Raw genomic sequence first — 16034 nt, 5'->3', positions numbered from 1 at the left:
AGCATGAAATAAACTGAGTAAATATAGGAAGTAAATAAAATCTAATTATTTTGCTTATTCTTTTGAGATCCTATATTGGACATTATAATTATTATGATTATGTACAGCGGCAAGAATACTGTTTGCGCAAAAATGGAAATCTACAGACGTGCCAACTAGAGAAAATTTAATAGACAAAATTTATGAAATAGTAGAAATGGAAGTTTTAACAGAAAGAATGAAAGAGAGAGATTTAGGTAGAGTAAGAAAATATTGGAAGCCTTTTTATGACTGGTTAGATAATTTTAAACAATATTGAGTGTTTCGATATATCTAAATTTTTATACTGATAAATATAATAGCCTTTGTATTGATGATTACTGTTTTTTTTTCAGTCGTTTGATTGCTTTTTTTTTTTGGAATGATGTATGTTGTAATCTAGGGCCAATACCCTCATGTGTAACCTGTGTAGTACCAGCCCCAAGTATAACCCATTTTCCCTACCTGTATCTGTAATAAATAAATAAAAATTTAATTAATTAAAAAAATAAAAATAAAAATAAAAATAAAAATAAAAATAAAAATAAAAATAAAAATAAAAATAAAAATAAAAATAAAAATAATAATAATAATAATAATTATTATTATTATTATTATTATTATTATTATTATTATTATTATTATTATTATTATTATTATTATTATTATTATGGATCAGTTATTTGGGCCTAGCTCTCAGTAAATGCAAATATTCAAAGGCTGCTACTGACGATTTACTAACACCATTAAAATTCTGCCTAAATGCTTCAAGCTTTTCTGGCCCACCGGAAGAGAAAACAGATTCACAGCTGCTGAACATCCAAAGAGAAAATATATTCAAAGGAGACATTAGAATATTTCACATTGTTGCTGTTATTTCTAGCATTCTTTTTTTCCTTTCCTTTTCTGGGATATCAGCAGGGCTGGCCAATTTGTTAGGCCAACCCAGATGGTTGTTTTAGGCAGCAGACCGGCATGGGGTGCCCACATCTGTCCACTTTTCTCCACTACTGCTCTTCTACGACTACTGGATGGGTTAGAGCATCTGATGCTCTAGCCCAGGGTTGTCAAACATAAGGCCCAGGGGCCAGATGCAGCCTGCAGAACTTTTTTATCTGGCCCTCAGACTCTCAGTTGCTGAGCAACGCTCAGAGGCCCTCAGGTCTCACTGCTGAAAGGGTGGCCCACATGATAACTGGGCTCCCCCATATCTTGAAATATGATCAAGATTTGTGTATTTTCTCTTCTGTCATTTGCAGCTAATGAGTTCCTATACAGGAACAGAATGCTTATTTCTGGTTTTGACCTGACAAATGACATCATCACTTCCGACCCTCAGCAGGCATCATGAATGATATTTGGTTTTCTGTATGAAATGAGTTTGACACCCCTGCTCTAGCCCATCATTCTTCTCCTTCATGCTCCCCCCTTTGCTTGGTTCCACCTTTCTATTCCTGGAAGTGGAAAGAACAGAAACTGCCACATCGCCGGGTAAGCAGGGGTAGCATTTGACCCACCACCTCTGGAGCCAGGAAGTCTTGGGCCAGTCCTGCAAGCCAGGCACAGGGAGAGGTACTGATTTGTTCAAGATCATACAGGAAGTCCCAAGACACAAATAGAGAGGAAGTCTTTGACTTTCTGACTTTGATCTGGGTTGGTTCAAAACATTCCTCTGCCCCAGCAGCTGCACCTTATGATCCAAGAAGTGTGCCTCAGCATCCATTGTAATATTTCAGAGTATGCTAGTGAGCACATCTCTTGAACCACATGCAGCTTCATTTGTGGCCCCCAAAAGATGACAATTCCTTCTCCAAATCTAACAAACATATCAAGCTGCTTTATATTGAGCCAGATCACTGGTCTGCGTAGGAGCCCGATTCTGGGCCCGATGCGCCAGCGCACACTGTTGCAAACATGCCATATGGCACATATGCAAGGCTTACTGCCGGGCAAATGCCTGTGCTAGGCCAGCACTAGCCGGTGCTGGGCTAGTGCCGGGCGGGTGCTCAGCCTCCACCGCTTGGTGGTTGCATGGACTGCCGAGCCACGGAGAGGAAATTGGGGGTGAGGTGGATGCAGGGAGGAAGCGTTCTGGGGAGGGGGAGGCAGGGAGAGGGCGGGGAGGAGGTGTGACGGGGAGGAAGGAGGTGGGGAGAGGGCAGGCGGGAGGTGTGCCGGGGGAAGGGAGTGGGGAGGGAGGTGGGTCCGGCGGAGCTCCACTCCACTGCATCCGTGTGGGGCTCGGCGCCCGACACAAACGCTCTTACTTCACGACCTCCCCTTCTCCCAAGATGCTGCCCACGGCTGCCGTTGGTGTGCAAGATGCGGCGGCAGCTGTTTCGGTGCTGCCACAGCCATGTGCAACAGGAGCTCAGGATTTGGCTGCCCATCAGCATTATCTACACTTTACCAGTTCTATCCAAAGATGTCAGGGATTAAACTTGGTACTTTCTGTGGGCAAAGCAGGTGCTGTATACCACTGATCTACCATCCCTCTCTCCAAATAATAGTTTATTTTTATGTATTTATTGAAAATATTTAAATACTGCCTTTCCACAATAGCTCAAGGCAGTTTCCAACTTTGATTTAAAATAATTTCATGCAATAGAAAGAACAAACAAAACCTGTGAACACCTAAAACAGCAACATTGCCTCTACTATTCTATTATGCTTTTGTGCACTTTTGTTAGGCTTGTTCTAGAGAATCTGGAGGATGGGATTCTTTCTTTGGTTTATTTGCATGAACACACTGTTTGAAAGATATAGCCTACTAAAGACACACATTCCCATTAGGAATGAATTTCTATTATGAAGGTCATGCATGCTGAAATTGTCCACTAAGAGAATAAACTGTAACATAAGAACATAAGAACAGCCCCACTGGATCAGGCCATAGGCCCATCTAGTCCAGCTTCCTGTATCTCACAGCGGCCCACCAAATGCCCCAGGGAGCACACAAGACAACAAGAGACCTCATCTTGGTGCCCTCCCTTGCATCTGGCATAAGACTTTTTGATTTTAGAAGAAGAAGCAAAATATATTAGTAATAGAAAGTAAATGGGCGTTTCATCAGGAAATAAACTTTGTAAATACATTTAAAACGCATGAAGTTTAATGAGGAACGTGATTGTTTGATGAAACCTATTTGAGCCTACCTCTGCTGGAATGAGCATCCTGGTGGCGCTACGCATTTTCCAGCAGTTGCAAAGGATGACATACCAGAGTAAAAAGGTTGGCTGCTGCCAGAAGCAGTGAGCAGCTGACTCCACACACTAGCGGCCTCTGGACACCTGCCAGCACCAGTAAGGAGGGAGGCAGGGGGTGAGTGAAAAGGGGTGGCAACAAGAGTGGGAAGAAGGGTGGATCGGGACAGGGATCAGTGGGTACAGTGGCAGCAGCATCCACTGAAACCAAACCCCCTGCTCGATCAACTTTACAGGTCCAAGCAGACTTGCACCAGCGATATTGCTGGGGCAGGTCTGAGTAGTCCCACTAGGCTTGCAGAGGCTTACCCCATGGCAAGGGAACAAATGTTCCCCTGCCCCGAGGACTTCAGAGGCCAAAACACCCCCACAGTGGATACTACTGCATTGTCACATGCGGAGTTACGTTGGATTAAGTTGCCCATTTCCCCCAAAATAACAAAAGACAAATTCTGATTGTCAATATTATATTGCTGATTTCTCTCTCTAACATTAAGTTAATTTGGATGTTTAGGCATCATAGCATATAGTCATACATTTTACTATCCCATTCATTAGGAATAAATTTCACCATGTTTTGGTCTGATATGCCAGAACACTGTCATCATCCTGTTCATTAACTGGCAGCATTTAGAAAAATATTCACACTTGTTAGTTAAAAAAAATACAACAACATACAATAAATGCAGATAATTAAATTATATATATTTTAAACTTACAGATCTGCTCCAGTTCCATAAATGGAGTATTTCATTTCACCCCAAAGGCCTGAATCTGGGTCTGTTGCCTTAAGAAGAGAATGAAAAAGAGTTTTGTTTGATTCAAATGAAAATGAAACCAACTTTCAAAGCATGCAGAACAGATCACACTGAGGCAGAACTACATACTACTTGCATATACTTCTAACAACAAGCAGAAAACCATTTTTCTTAGGAAAAACAACTTTGAAAGAGGATGTGGACTGGAGAAGAGGCTAGAGTGAAGGTGGAAACTGACAGCCCAATCCTGAGCTCCTGTGGTGTGTGGCTGCGGCGGCACCGAAAATGGCTACCACTGCACCCGGCGCACCTTGGGCAGCCACGGGGGGCACCTCAGGAGAAGGGAACTTTCGTCCCCTTCCCTGGGTGCTTTCGTCCCCTTCCCAAAAGATTGGTAGTGAGGGAAGAGTGTTTGTGTGGGGCTGTGAGCTCAGGATCTGGTGCTCAGGATCCGGTGGAGCAGAGCTCCACTGTTCCTGCCTCCCTCCCTCCCCGTTCCTTCCCCCCTGACATGCCTCCCCCACCCACTCCCTGTCACACCTCCTCCCCGCCCTCTCACCGCCCTCTGCTCACCTTCCCCCTCCCCAGAACGCCTCCTCTCTGCCCCCGCTTTCCTCTCCATGGCTTGGCGGTCCAGGTGATCGCTGAGTGGCGGAGGCCAGTCGCCCACTCAGCGCTGGCCTGGCACCGGCCAGTGCCAGGCTAGCATGGGTGTGGCCTGGCGTTAGGCTTCGCAAATGTGCCTCACAGCATGTATGCGAGAGTGCATGCCAGCAGTAAGCCGGTGCGTCAAGCCCAGGATTGGACTCTTAGTCTTTTTGCTGTCCGCTGCTTCTCTATTCCACATTGCCACCCTGAACTGCTCCCCCCTCAACAGAGAACCAAGTCAGTTTTTGAAGATGTCAAGGTAATGGTTCTGGAATTAGATGTTGAAGATCTAGCTTCAAATCCCTGCTCAGCCATGACGCTTCTTGGGTGACCTTGGGTCAGGCACTATCTCTCAGCCTAACTTACCTCCCACGGTTGTTGTGTGGACAAAAGGAGGGAAGGAACTATGTACACCACCCTGAGCTCCTTGGAAGATGGGTGGAATAAAAATGTGAAAAATCAAGCAATCAGTCAACCAATCAACTAATTAAACAATATTTCGGACACCATGTAAGGGGGAGGCTGACATAGGACTCAGTCCTAATGGTCCATAGCACCAGCACTGAGCTACAGTACCAGCATCAAGTAATGTAAACATACTGTAAAGCATGTTTATGGCACCACAGAAGGTGGGAGCGATGGCGCTGGGCCAGCGCTGGAAGGACACTGCACGGCCGCCGGAGGGAGGTAAGACCACTGGGTGGTGGTGTGGCCTTTCAGGGCAGGGGGAGGCATTCTGGACAGGGGAAGGTGGAACAGGAGAAGGGGCCGGGGTGGGAGGGGGGTGAGACTGGCAGAGGCCTTCTCTACTGGATCATATCCTCTGAGTCAGACTGAAAAGCCCGACATGGAGTTCCTCGAGTCTGCGCTGGTGAAATAGACTGTGCAGACTTGGGAAGCCCCATTGTGGGACCTGGGGCTTTCGTCAAAGGAAGGGAACGAAAGTCAAGGAAACCTCTGGCGACTTCCCTGTGCTTGCAGCATACAGTGGTAGCTGTTTTGGTGCTGCTGTTCCTCCAGGTGCTGGGAAGCATAGGACCGGGTTGTTAATAACAGAAAAGAAGGGTGCATCTTTTGCAAAGTGCTTGCAGAAGACTGTGACTTCTGTGAAAGATGTGTAAGACAACAGAATAATGTTGAAGACTTGAGTTCTCGTGTATTCTGTACTGCAGTGAGTCATGGGCTCTTCACACACAACAGGAGAGGAAGCTGAACGCTTTCCACAAGCACTGCCTCCGACACATCTTTGGTATCACCTGGCCTTCAAAGTTCCAAACAACACAGTCCTGGAACAAGCTGGAATCCCCAGTGTGTATACACTGCTGAAACAGAGACGCCTGCATTGGCTCGGTCATGTCATGAGAATGGGCGATGGTTGGATCCTAAAGGATCTCCTCTATGGAGAACTCGTGCAAGGAAAGTGCCCTACAGGTAGACCACAGCTGCAATACAAGGACATCTGCAAGAGGGATCTGAAGGCCTTAGGAATGGACCTCAACAGATGGGAAACCTTGGCCTCTGAGCATCCCGCTTGGAGGCAGGCTGTGCAGCATGGCCTCTCCCAGTTTGAAAAGACACTTGGCCAACAGACTGAGGCAAAGAGGCAAAGAAGAAAGGCCCATCGCCAGGGAGACAGACCAGGGACAGACTGCACTTGCTCCCAGTGTGGAAGGGATTGTCACTCCTGAATTGGCCTTTTCAGCCACACTAGATGCTGTTCCAGTACCAACATTCTGGGCAGCAACTGTTACCCTGCACATGCCCGATCTTGTCTGATCTCGGAAGCTAAGCAGGGTCAGGTCTGGTTAGTACTTGGATGGGAGACCGCCTGGGAATACCGGGTGCTGTAGGCTTATACCATAGTCTTTCGAGACTGAAGGTTGCCAACCGTTTATTCAGAGCACGATACCATAGTCTTCCGAGACTGGAGGTTGCCAACAAGATATCTGCACATGAGTAGCATGTATAAAGAAAAGTAAAACCTTTCCTCAAATTCTCAGAACTAGCAGCATTACAAGGTATAGCCACTGGGTGGCTCCCCTCCCTTGAGTTTCGTTGAGGCCATAAAGTTTGAGACTAGAAAAATAGGAAATGTTCTTCACTTTTTGATATTTTTTGGCTCTGAAAATATCTAGGCATTATGGAGGTTGGGCAGTTAGAAAATATTGGGAATGGCTGAAAATCTACAGTCTTGCTGGCTGCCACATGTTTACATCTACCTCTTATTTCACCCCAGAAATCCTAGTGTACTGAGCAATCTAGGGTAGACTGATTGTGAAAGCAGGCAAAGCAGAATTGTTCTTTTAAAAATGGCAGTCAGAGTCCTCCCACCCCAGGCTGGGACTGTGGAAGAGGAGTTTTAATTCTATCCTCCTTCACAGTCCCCATATGGATTTCCCCTGCCCCATGGCTACCAATTGCCAAAGAAAAAAGCTTCCATCAGTACCAATAGGAGGCACTTTTCCTTTGGCAAATAGCAGCCAAGGGGGGCAAGAAATACCTGAGCCAGACTGGGACTGTGAGGGTGTTAGGGTTCAGGTATCCTACTCTCCTGGTGTGGACTCCTTCTGTGTTGAGAGTAATCTAGCTCCTTTTTTAAAAAGGTTTTTTATTCTTCCTCAGAGTTAATGATGGGCTAAAAAAAAATAATGTCTAGTATGGTCCACTGTTGACTCAGTGTCACAGCCAAACTAACCACCATACTGGAGATGCTAAAATATCAGATCTTACGTATAAATTTGAGATAATTACCTAGCAAGTCTTCTATGTGGAAAATGTATCTATTATTTCTTCTGTGGTGGGAACAGAATTCTAATTTTTCACAACTGAGAACAGAACATGGTTGAAATTATTGAAGGAAATTTAAAATTCTGAGAGCCCACTCCGGCGAAAATAGTAGCACTGCATTCTCCTATCATCTCTGTGTCCACTGGCAGACTATGACTTGTGGATCAGAGATATACGGTAGGATGGGACAAAGGACAGATTAGCAAGTACATTTCCACTGACAAAGTACAGATTAGCAAATACAGAACATATTGCTTGATGTACATTGGTAGAGTTTGCTGAATTCAGATTTAATTCTGAATGTACATTTTCACTTGATGTTGTACATGAACTAATGGGTTTGAGTGGGTTTATTGTCAGCATCTAAATACAGTACCCACTGATTTTTAAAAGCACCAGCTGGGAAGCAAGAGCAATCTGGGCAATAATCACAGATATTGATTATTTCCCTAACTATTTTTTAATAACCCATAATTCTCTCATGAGTTATTAAAAAGATAATTAGGGAAATAAAGGATGACTTTAGAGGATTGAAGAAAACTTACTGTTACAGCCACTACATTGGATCCCCCAGGGGAATTTTCTGGAATCCTAGCAATGTAGTAATCAGATGAAAATTTGGGGATGTTGTCATTGGTATCCAAGAGATGTATCACAATATCAGCTGTGGAACTAAACTTCTCTGGAGTGTTAACTTCTATTGCAAGAAGCTGAGGAGGAAATTGAGAAATTATCATTTTAATAGTATGTCACACAAAATTGTATTTTATGGAGTACAGGTATTTCACACAGAAGCAATATCCGTTTTATAAATAATAAGACAGGTTGCCCAATCCTACCTAACTCCCTGCACAGAAATGCTGCTACACCAACAGGGCACACACTGCATCCTGTTGGGGAGAGTTTGGGGCTGTGAAGTCCTCCTCAAGCTAAGGAAACACTTGTTCCCTTGCTCTGGGGTAAGCCCTCCTTGTCATGCTGAGTCTACTTGGACCTGTGCCAGCTATACACCTGGCGCAAGTCCAAGTGGACCCAGGAAGGTGGATTGAGCCTGGGAAGAGGATAGGATAGCAGCAGCACCACTGTCACCAATACAAACCCCTTCCCAGCCTTAACCCACCCTCCTCCCCACCCCAGTCTCCTCCTTGTTCCTCCCTCTCCCTGCCCTACTAACCACCACCACCACCTCCCTCACTTACCGGCATCAGGCCTTTCTCTCTAATGGTGTGTGGACCCAGCTGTTCACTGGGAGGATTGGGGCAAATTAAGGGGAGGGCCAGGGGCATACTGGAGGCAGTAGGGAGTGGCACCTGGTGTGAGCATGCCCTCTTTGTTTCTTCAGACTTGAGCCAGCAAAAAGCTGACACGGGTCCAAGTAGATCCAATGGCAGTTGAGGGGCTTACTGAAGGGTAAGAAAAAAATACTTTCCCTTTTCCCCCCCCCATCACCACCACCATAGCATGCTGCACAATCTGTTTGGTGTGGCTGCATGCTAAAGCAGGGAAAAGGATAGGGCTCCTACCCACCATCCCACTTCTGTTTGTCCTGTGCCCATGGACCTTTGCCATGTTGCCACCACTGTTTTTCATGTGTTACTTTCGGAATGCAGTACATAAATATGCTGTAAAGATTGGTGGAGGCAATATACAAAGAGCCAAGGAGATGATATGATCAGCAGGAAAGTGGTAGTGCTGGTAGTGAATAACCTGTGTCCCATGGGAGTAAGGGTAGCAAGCACAGATGTGCCCATTCTGTCACCAGCATTTCAAAACACAAACCCTAAAACCGAAGAGCCTTAATCAAAATCCAGAATTAATGTCTTCAACTCTAATAAATTTAGGATGTGAATGGATAATAGTAAACCACTAGTGAAAGATTGTTATTTTTTTTCCATGAAGAAATAAGAAATATAAAGCAAAGGCATGAAATAAAAGTCATTTAAAAAGTTGTCTATTTTTCTCAGCTCCAAACTAAAGTTCAGCTGTCTTAGGTGTGTCAAACAACTAACCATTAAAACTCCATATTTTGAATGTGCAATTTCCTATGAAAGCCTGCCCTTCCCCCCAAAATAAACTACTAGAAATGTCATTATAGGTAACAGGGGTCCATGACAGCCTGAATTCATATAAGATTTTCTTTCTCTCCAACAGATCTGGAATTTGGAAAGGTGCTATATATTAAATTGCATAGAACTTTGCCAAGTATAATCTTCAATCACTGTAAAAAATAATTTCAGCCAAGACAAAGTGTACAATCTCTTCAGTAAAAAGAAGTACACTCTTTACTCTTTTAATTACTGTACTTTCTTTGGTATTTACAGCAGTCACGTTAATCATGCTGAATTCTATTAGTATTCATGAAACCACAATATGTAATTTCTTTACCACGCATACTTGGGCAATGCTTCATAATCTTCCACAAACTCTCTAGTTTTAATAGGAATAATTCTATGTTGCTTTCCATTTATACCTCCTTAATTTAAACTATGTGAAATTGGCAAGCAAAGACCATGAAAGGGCTAAAAAAGAGTAGGACTTAAAATCCATCCCCTTCTACCAGACAGAAATAACTACCCCTCAAACCCCACAGATTAAAGCAAGCGCAAAAAAGAAAAGAAAAGAACTACTGAGGAAGAAGGTTCAGCAAGTGAACCTTCCTTAGACATCAGGTCACTAGCCAATCTGACTTGGAGGAAAAATCCATAATTTTAGGGGTATGAAAAACCCTGCTAAGAAAATTCACACATCCAATCAAAATCTTTGTGGTGTCTTTCAAATGCCTCTGACGCTGTGATAAATTTCTGAATCCACTTTGAATTTCAATTTAGATGATCCAGCAACAGCTTGGGGAATTGCAAATTTCTCTTGAGAAATTTCACAAGTTTTATCTAAACTTATTGGCTTCCTTCTGGATTCCTCAGATGTTTTGCCTGAGGGGAAACCTTCAAAATTGTTTCAGATTTCTCCTTCAGCTGAATTCTGATGTCATCTCTCTAGTTCATCCTCCCTCACTAAATCGTCTCCCTCCTGTGCAGGGCTTGAGTGTTTCTTAAGCCCTGCCAAGTGACTGGTGGGAGTGAGGGCTGCTCAATATGTGTTAAATATATTAACAACATTTGATGTCATGCCAAGCTACATCCTGTGGTGTGTGCACAAAATTTAAAAAATCCTTGTAGAGGAGAAGATAGTCCTTGCAATATACATCTTAATGATGATTCATGCTTGATAATCAGTATTTGGTTACCAAATACTGTAACATTGTATAAGGTTCAGTATGCGACTCTTGAAATCACTGGGAAGCAGTGGCCATGAAGAGATCAGGGCATTGCCTTCCAGTAGTTTAACAGAACATGTGCTCAAGTTTGAACTGATAAGTTAATGTTCAGGAACATCAGGAACAAAGAACAAGTCCTTTCTTCAAGCTTGGAATTAAAAAAAGTGGAGACTCTTGAATAATCTTTGTGGAGGGAGGAGAAGAAGGGAAGAGATAATGAGATGTCTCCTGCTTTTATTTCCCCACCACCACCACCTCCATTTCTGACTTCAAGGAGCAAGCCCCAAGTACAGCCATTGCAGCCCTTATATTCAAGCCAGGAGGAGGAGATTTGGCAGGTCTACTTGGTTCTGGAGTTTTGGCAGGTCTCCCTGAAGCAGAGGAGACTATCTACTTCAGGGAGACCTGCCAAACTTCTAGAACCAGGTAGACCCCTGCTTGAGCTGGACCCTTTCCTAGTTTAAAAGAGACCATCAAACTAGGAAGAGTCCAGCTTAACCAGGGAGGCTGGGGCAGTGCTGGCTGTCCCCAGAGCTGGCTCAATGCCATGTGTCTGGGAACAACTGCAGTTGCCCCACCATTTTGGCTGAGCACTTTCTGGCTTGAGCAAAGGAACTACAACAGTTGCTGTCCAGCCCCAGCAATGGATTTGGAGACCGAAGAAGTATGTGTGAGATCCAAAGTCATTACAGGGCTTGTCTTGGACTCAAGTCAGCTAAAACCAAGAGAAAGTCCCTTTTTACACAAGCTCTATCTTAAGAAGGCAGAAGTCGTTGCAATACCTTGAAAGTTAAATCTTGGAATTTTTCGTAGTCTATGGCAGCAGAGTTTTCTACAATTACTGTGACTTGGGCTTCATTTAGGACAGTCTGAGGGACCACACGGAAAATGCCACCAGGCCCAACAAGGCGGAGGTTGAATTTAGCATTCGCTCCCTGTAAAGAAAGAATTGGTATGAAAATAAATGAGTATTATTTCTAATAGTATGTAACAATGTTGCTGCATTTCTTATTGAAGAGAATGAATATTATGTATAGAACCTGCGTGTGCATGTCTGTGTCTGTGTGTGAGTGAGAATCTTCTGTTCAACAGCTACTGGGTGTGAGAGCGCTGTACTAAGAGGCTTTCTTAAGCAATCTCGTTAGCTCTGATCACAAGACATACTTTTATAAAAATAGATTTGGCAAGTTGCCTATTCATCCAGTCACAATGAAACACCTAGTTTGAACTGGCTAAGTGTGTAAATCATCTGGAAGCTAGACTTTGGTGCTAAGCATTCTAAATGAAGTAGATCCCTAAAAGTAGGTCAGTTTTGGTAAATGAAGCATATGCCTGTATTCCTTGACAGGGCACATTTCCTAGCTGTTCAAATGCCTACAAAAATACAGTAATTGTAATACAAAAGAAGAGTTTGCAAGCAATATACATCACTGCTTCTGAGAAGATGTAGCCATTGCTAAGTCAATAATGTCCTGATGGGCAACTGCTTTTACCACAGAACCAGTGGAGGACCTCCCATTATGTTTGATGGGGCAAATGCCCTGAGCATGAGCCTCTAAGATCCCATGGAAACCTCTCTGAGGCTCCTGACGGGGTCGGAAACGGTGCTTCCGGTTTCCTGGAAGCTGTTTATAGTGTCGGGGAAGCCTCGGGAAGCTTCCCTGACGCAGGTTCAGGTCGTGTGAGGCTCCGTGAGCCTCAGGTGGGTGGGTGGGTGGGGCGGATTTCTGTGCAAGGGGTGGCAATGGCCCATGGGGGGCGTCATCATGGACCTTTGCCCTGGGGCATGGAGCTGGGGAGGTCTGCCACTGCACATAACCTGCACTGGGGGAGAGAATGGTAGGTGATGGCCAAGGTCCCACCTGAAGTGAAACTGGTAGTAGATCCAAGGTATACAAGCAATATCCTCAACACATACACCCTTCTGCTTCTGGGTTGGCAACTGAAGGTCACATTATACCTTTTGGGGGATGTATTTGGATCTGGACCTGGTGGTTGTAGATTCTCACACAAACGGCTCCTTATCGTTCCACATCTTTCTGGAGATATGGCATGCACAGTCACTCCTTCTATTTTCAAACAGGGAGCCCATTATATGGGCACACCTTACACAAAAAGCAAGTCTCTCAAAAAGATAAGACTGACTGGCTCCCACTCTGGAGATGAGGTGGTCCATTGAGGTATACAGCAAAACTGGATTTTAGAGGGGGGGGGAAAGCCACTCTTTTAAAAAGGCAAAAATGAGGGGGAAAAAACACATAATTCTACTAAAGGACTCTGAGGAAGAGCAACAGAAATTGGGGACTAGAAGGAGAGGGATGGTGGTGCTGGTGGAGTAGGGGCAACACTGTCTGGTGAAGGAGAAATTCTGATTAACCTCTAAGTGCACCCAGGAGGGAGGGAGAAAGGCTGAGGAATATTTGCCAAGTGAGCAACTTGTTCCCCCTCAAAATTTGTTGGAGATGGGAAAGGTGGAGAGGAACACAAGCACTGCGCTCCTCAGTGTATATCAGGAGAGGGAAAGGCTAAGTGGAATGCAAGCAATTGGTGGAAAAGCTGCAACAGACATTGAGAGAGAAAGCACAATCACTGACTGAATGAGAGGCCAATTTTGGGCGCTGAGGGAAAATATAAACAAAAGTTGAAGAGCAGATTAAAATGAAAAGAAAGCTGTATTTAGTGACAACTCGCGTGCACGCGCATGTACACAATGTATCCAAAATAGGTAGCAGCAAAATATGCCAACTGTGAAATTTTGTGCCGGTCTCCACTTGTTTCATAATACTAGTACGCACTTAATTTTAATTTTGCTGCCTCCTGTGATTGCAGCGGCAACAATTACAAGCCTGGCTGCCTCAAAAGCAGTTATTTATCCCTTTGCAGCAGGCTGGCAGGGAAGCCACGGACTTTAATGCAGCGCAGAATGGAGCCACGTTAGCACAGTGCTGAGAATGTGCAATGTGTTCAAGGGCTAGATTTTCTTTTCAATAATTGCAGAGCTTTCATGTGTACTAAACCTTCAGACTTCACCTTTTCCTCTCAGGTTAGCACAGGTGGAAGCTATTACCGATGTTTCCATGGCAACCTTTGTCATCGCTTCCACATAAATTAAATTGTGCTGTAAGGTCGTCAGTAAACCTAAAAGAAGCTTGCTCCTCTGGTTACATAAAATGGTGTTTATGGCATATGGTGACTGTATTTCAAAACAACATTCTGGCAGGATAGTAGTGCATTAACAAAGCTCCAACTCAGGAGATTCTTTAACAGAAATGAAGTGGAGAAGATTTGAGCAAGTGTATTCTTCCTATTAATTGGTGGAAAAATTTGCAATAATGAAATGGAAAAGGGGGTACCTTCAAGGGGGTACCTTGATCAGTATCCTTCCAGTCTTAAATTCCGCTCACGAGTCTCATTTCACCAAGTTTCAATGATGCCTATCAAATCGTATTTGCCTTCCCATATTCGGATTTCAAGTTCATTCTTTGCATTAGTATCCAGGTATCAGAGACCACAGGTATCTCTTCCTATTATCTTCCTGGGTTCTCTTTCTTACTAGTCCAAGATCACCTCCTCCCCAAGCCTGTCTCTCGATTACGCCCCTCACTGTCATTTTTTTAAGACTAAAAACTCTCAGAAGCCAAGTCCTTCTGAACCTCATTGCAATTAACTGGAGGCAAGAACGAACCCTTCAGAGCCGTTGCTTAAATTTCCAGGCGCCTGGGGTATGTAAGAGTGAAGCAGAGGTAGATAGGTTATAACAACACACTGACCTGGTCAGAATCATTGACTGTAATTTTGAGGCCCCTCAGAATCTCGCCCTCTGGTGGGTGCTCATACATTGTGAGTTCAAATCGGTTCTGTAGCCCGTTCTCGCCGTAGAATGTCGGTGGGTGATTGTTGAGGTCAACAACTCTTATGATTACTGTGGCAAAGGCATCTGCACTCTCTGGACCAATTTCTGAGGCCTGTGGGGAATGAGAGAAGAAAATGAATGGACTGCTCTTGGGGCTTTTTCTTTGTATGCGTTAGATCAGGGGTGCTCAATACGTCGATCGCGATCTACCAGTCGATTGCGAGGCAAAATGAGTCGATCTCAGGCTTCTCTCCCATCCACGCATTCCTGGGAGTGAGCCCCTGGCAGGCTTGTGAGCCTAGGGAGTGAGCCCAGGGAGTGAACACCTGGCAGGCTCCTCCCTGGGAGAGGAGCTGCTGGCAGGCTTCTCTCCCATCCACGCATGCCTGGGAGTGAGCCCCATTGACTCTACTGGGGCTGACTTACCTTTCCCCTGTTTTTGCACTGGTATGTATGGAGATCTGCCCCCCCCCTCAACTTCCATCTGTTGGTTCTGTGTGCAAGGGGTTTTGCACTGGTCTTGCTGTGATGTCTATATAGAGATCTTCCCTCCCCCACACCTTTCCCCTGTTTTTGCACTGGTATGTATGGAGATCTGCCCCCCCCCCAACTTCCATCTGTTGGTTCTGTGTGCAAGGGGTTTTGCACTGGTCTTGCTGTGATGTCTATATAGAGATCTTCCCTCCCCCACACCTTTCCCCTGTTTTTGCACTGGTCTGTATAGAGATCTGCTCCCCCCACTTGTATTGGAATCGAGGAAGCTCTGGTGAGGAGGTAGATGTGGTGTCAGCAGTGGCCCCTTTAAGAGTAAGGCCTGGGCATCCAGCAGAGTGTGCTGCACAGCTGTATCCACTTGAAGGCAATAGGGCCCTCAGGGATATAAGAGCACCTGAGGCAGGAAGGGCTCCACTTATTTATGTGAGTCAGCCTTTTCCTACATGGAGATCATTAAGTCCAAGTACCTTTCCACCATGACTGATGAACATTTGGAAGTGTGCTTGAGGCTGGCTGTCAGCAGCTACTGTCCGACTATGCATCCTTGGCTGATTCACTTCAGTGCAAGTCATCAAAGTGAACTCAGGTAATTACAAAAAATGTTTATAGTTAATTATGTTGTGTTGTGCAATATTGGCTCATGCGGTTATGCAAGGTACACCAACATACATTGTACACATAAATGCTATGTTATGATGGCGCGAACATTGTAAAAAAACTCTGGTAGATCTCCAGGCTTTGCTGGGTTTCAAAGTAGCTCTCGAGCCAAAAAAGTGTGAGCACCCCTGCGTTAGATTATGGGTCTTGTACAGTATGAGGGTGCAGTGGCATCATTAGGGTTTGTATCACCCAGTGAGGGAGACCAGCATGTCACTCCTATGATGGACTCATGCAGTTGGTGGGGTAACACTCTGGGTGGTGGGCGTGGTGATGTACCATCGACCCTGCTGGTTTATTTGGTTATAGCTAGATAGAGATATTTCAACATGGTTTGTTTC

The 16034-nt window shown here is 44.7% G+C and overlaps 1 protein-coding gene and 1 pseudogene across 1 annotated transcript in view; one reads left to right on the top strand and one right to left on the bottom strand.

Annotated features, from left to right (window-relative positions):
• The window catches only part of CDHR1 (cadherin related family member 1), an 87285-nt gene that overhangs the window by 19793 nt on the left and 51458 nt on the right, over nucleotides 1–16034 (bottom strand). Inside the window, exons 11-14 of the mRNA XM_066622178.1 lie at nucleotides 14459–14653; nucleotides 11471–11623; nucleotides 7960–8124; nucleotides 3941–4008 (exon numbers count right to left, since the gene is read on the bottom strand). Of these exons, the coding sequence (XP_066478275.1) occupies nucleotides 3941–4008; nucleotides 7960–8124; nucleotides 11471–11623; nucleotides 14459–14653 (581 nt within the window). The remainder of the gene's footprint in view (nucleotides 1–3940; nucleotides 4009–7959; nucleotides 8125–11470; nucleotides 11624–14458; nucleotides 14654–16034) is intronic.
• On the top strand, nucleotides 6364–6480 carry LOC136646250 (5S ribosomal RNA; annotated as a pseudogene).

This window comes from Tiliqua scincoides, chromosome 3 (assembly GCF_035046505.1).
Source record: "Tiliqua scincoides isolate rTilSci1 chromosome 3, rTilSci1.hap2, whole genome shotgun sequence".
Taxonomy (NCBI): Eukaryota; Metazoa; Chordata; class Lepidosauria; order Squamata; family Scincidae; genus Tiliqua; species Tiliqua scincoides.
This window is presented reverse-complemented; position numbering and strand designations above follow the sequence as displayed.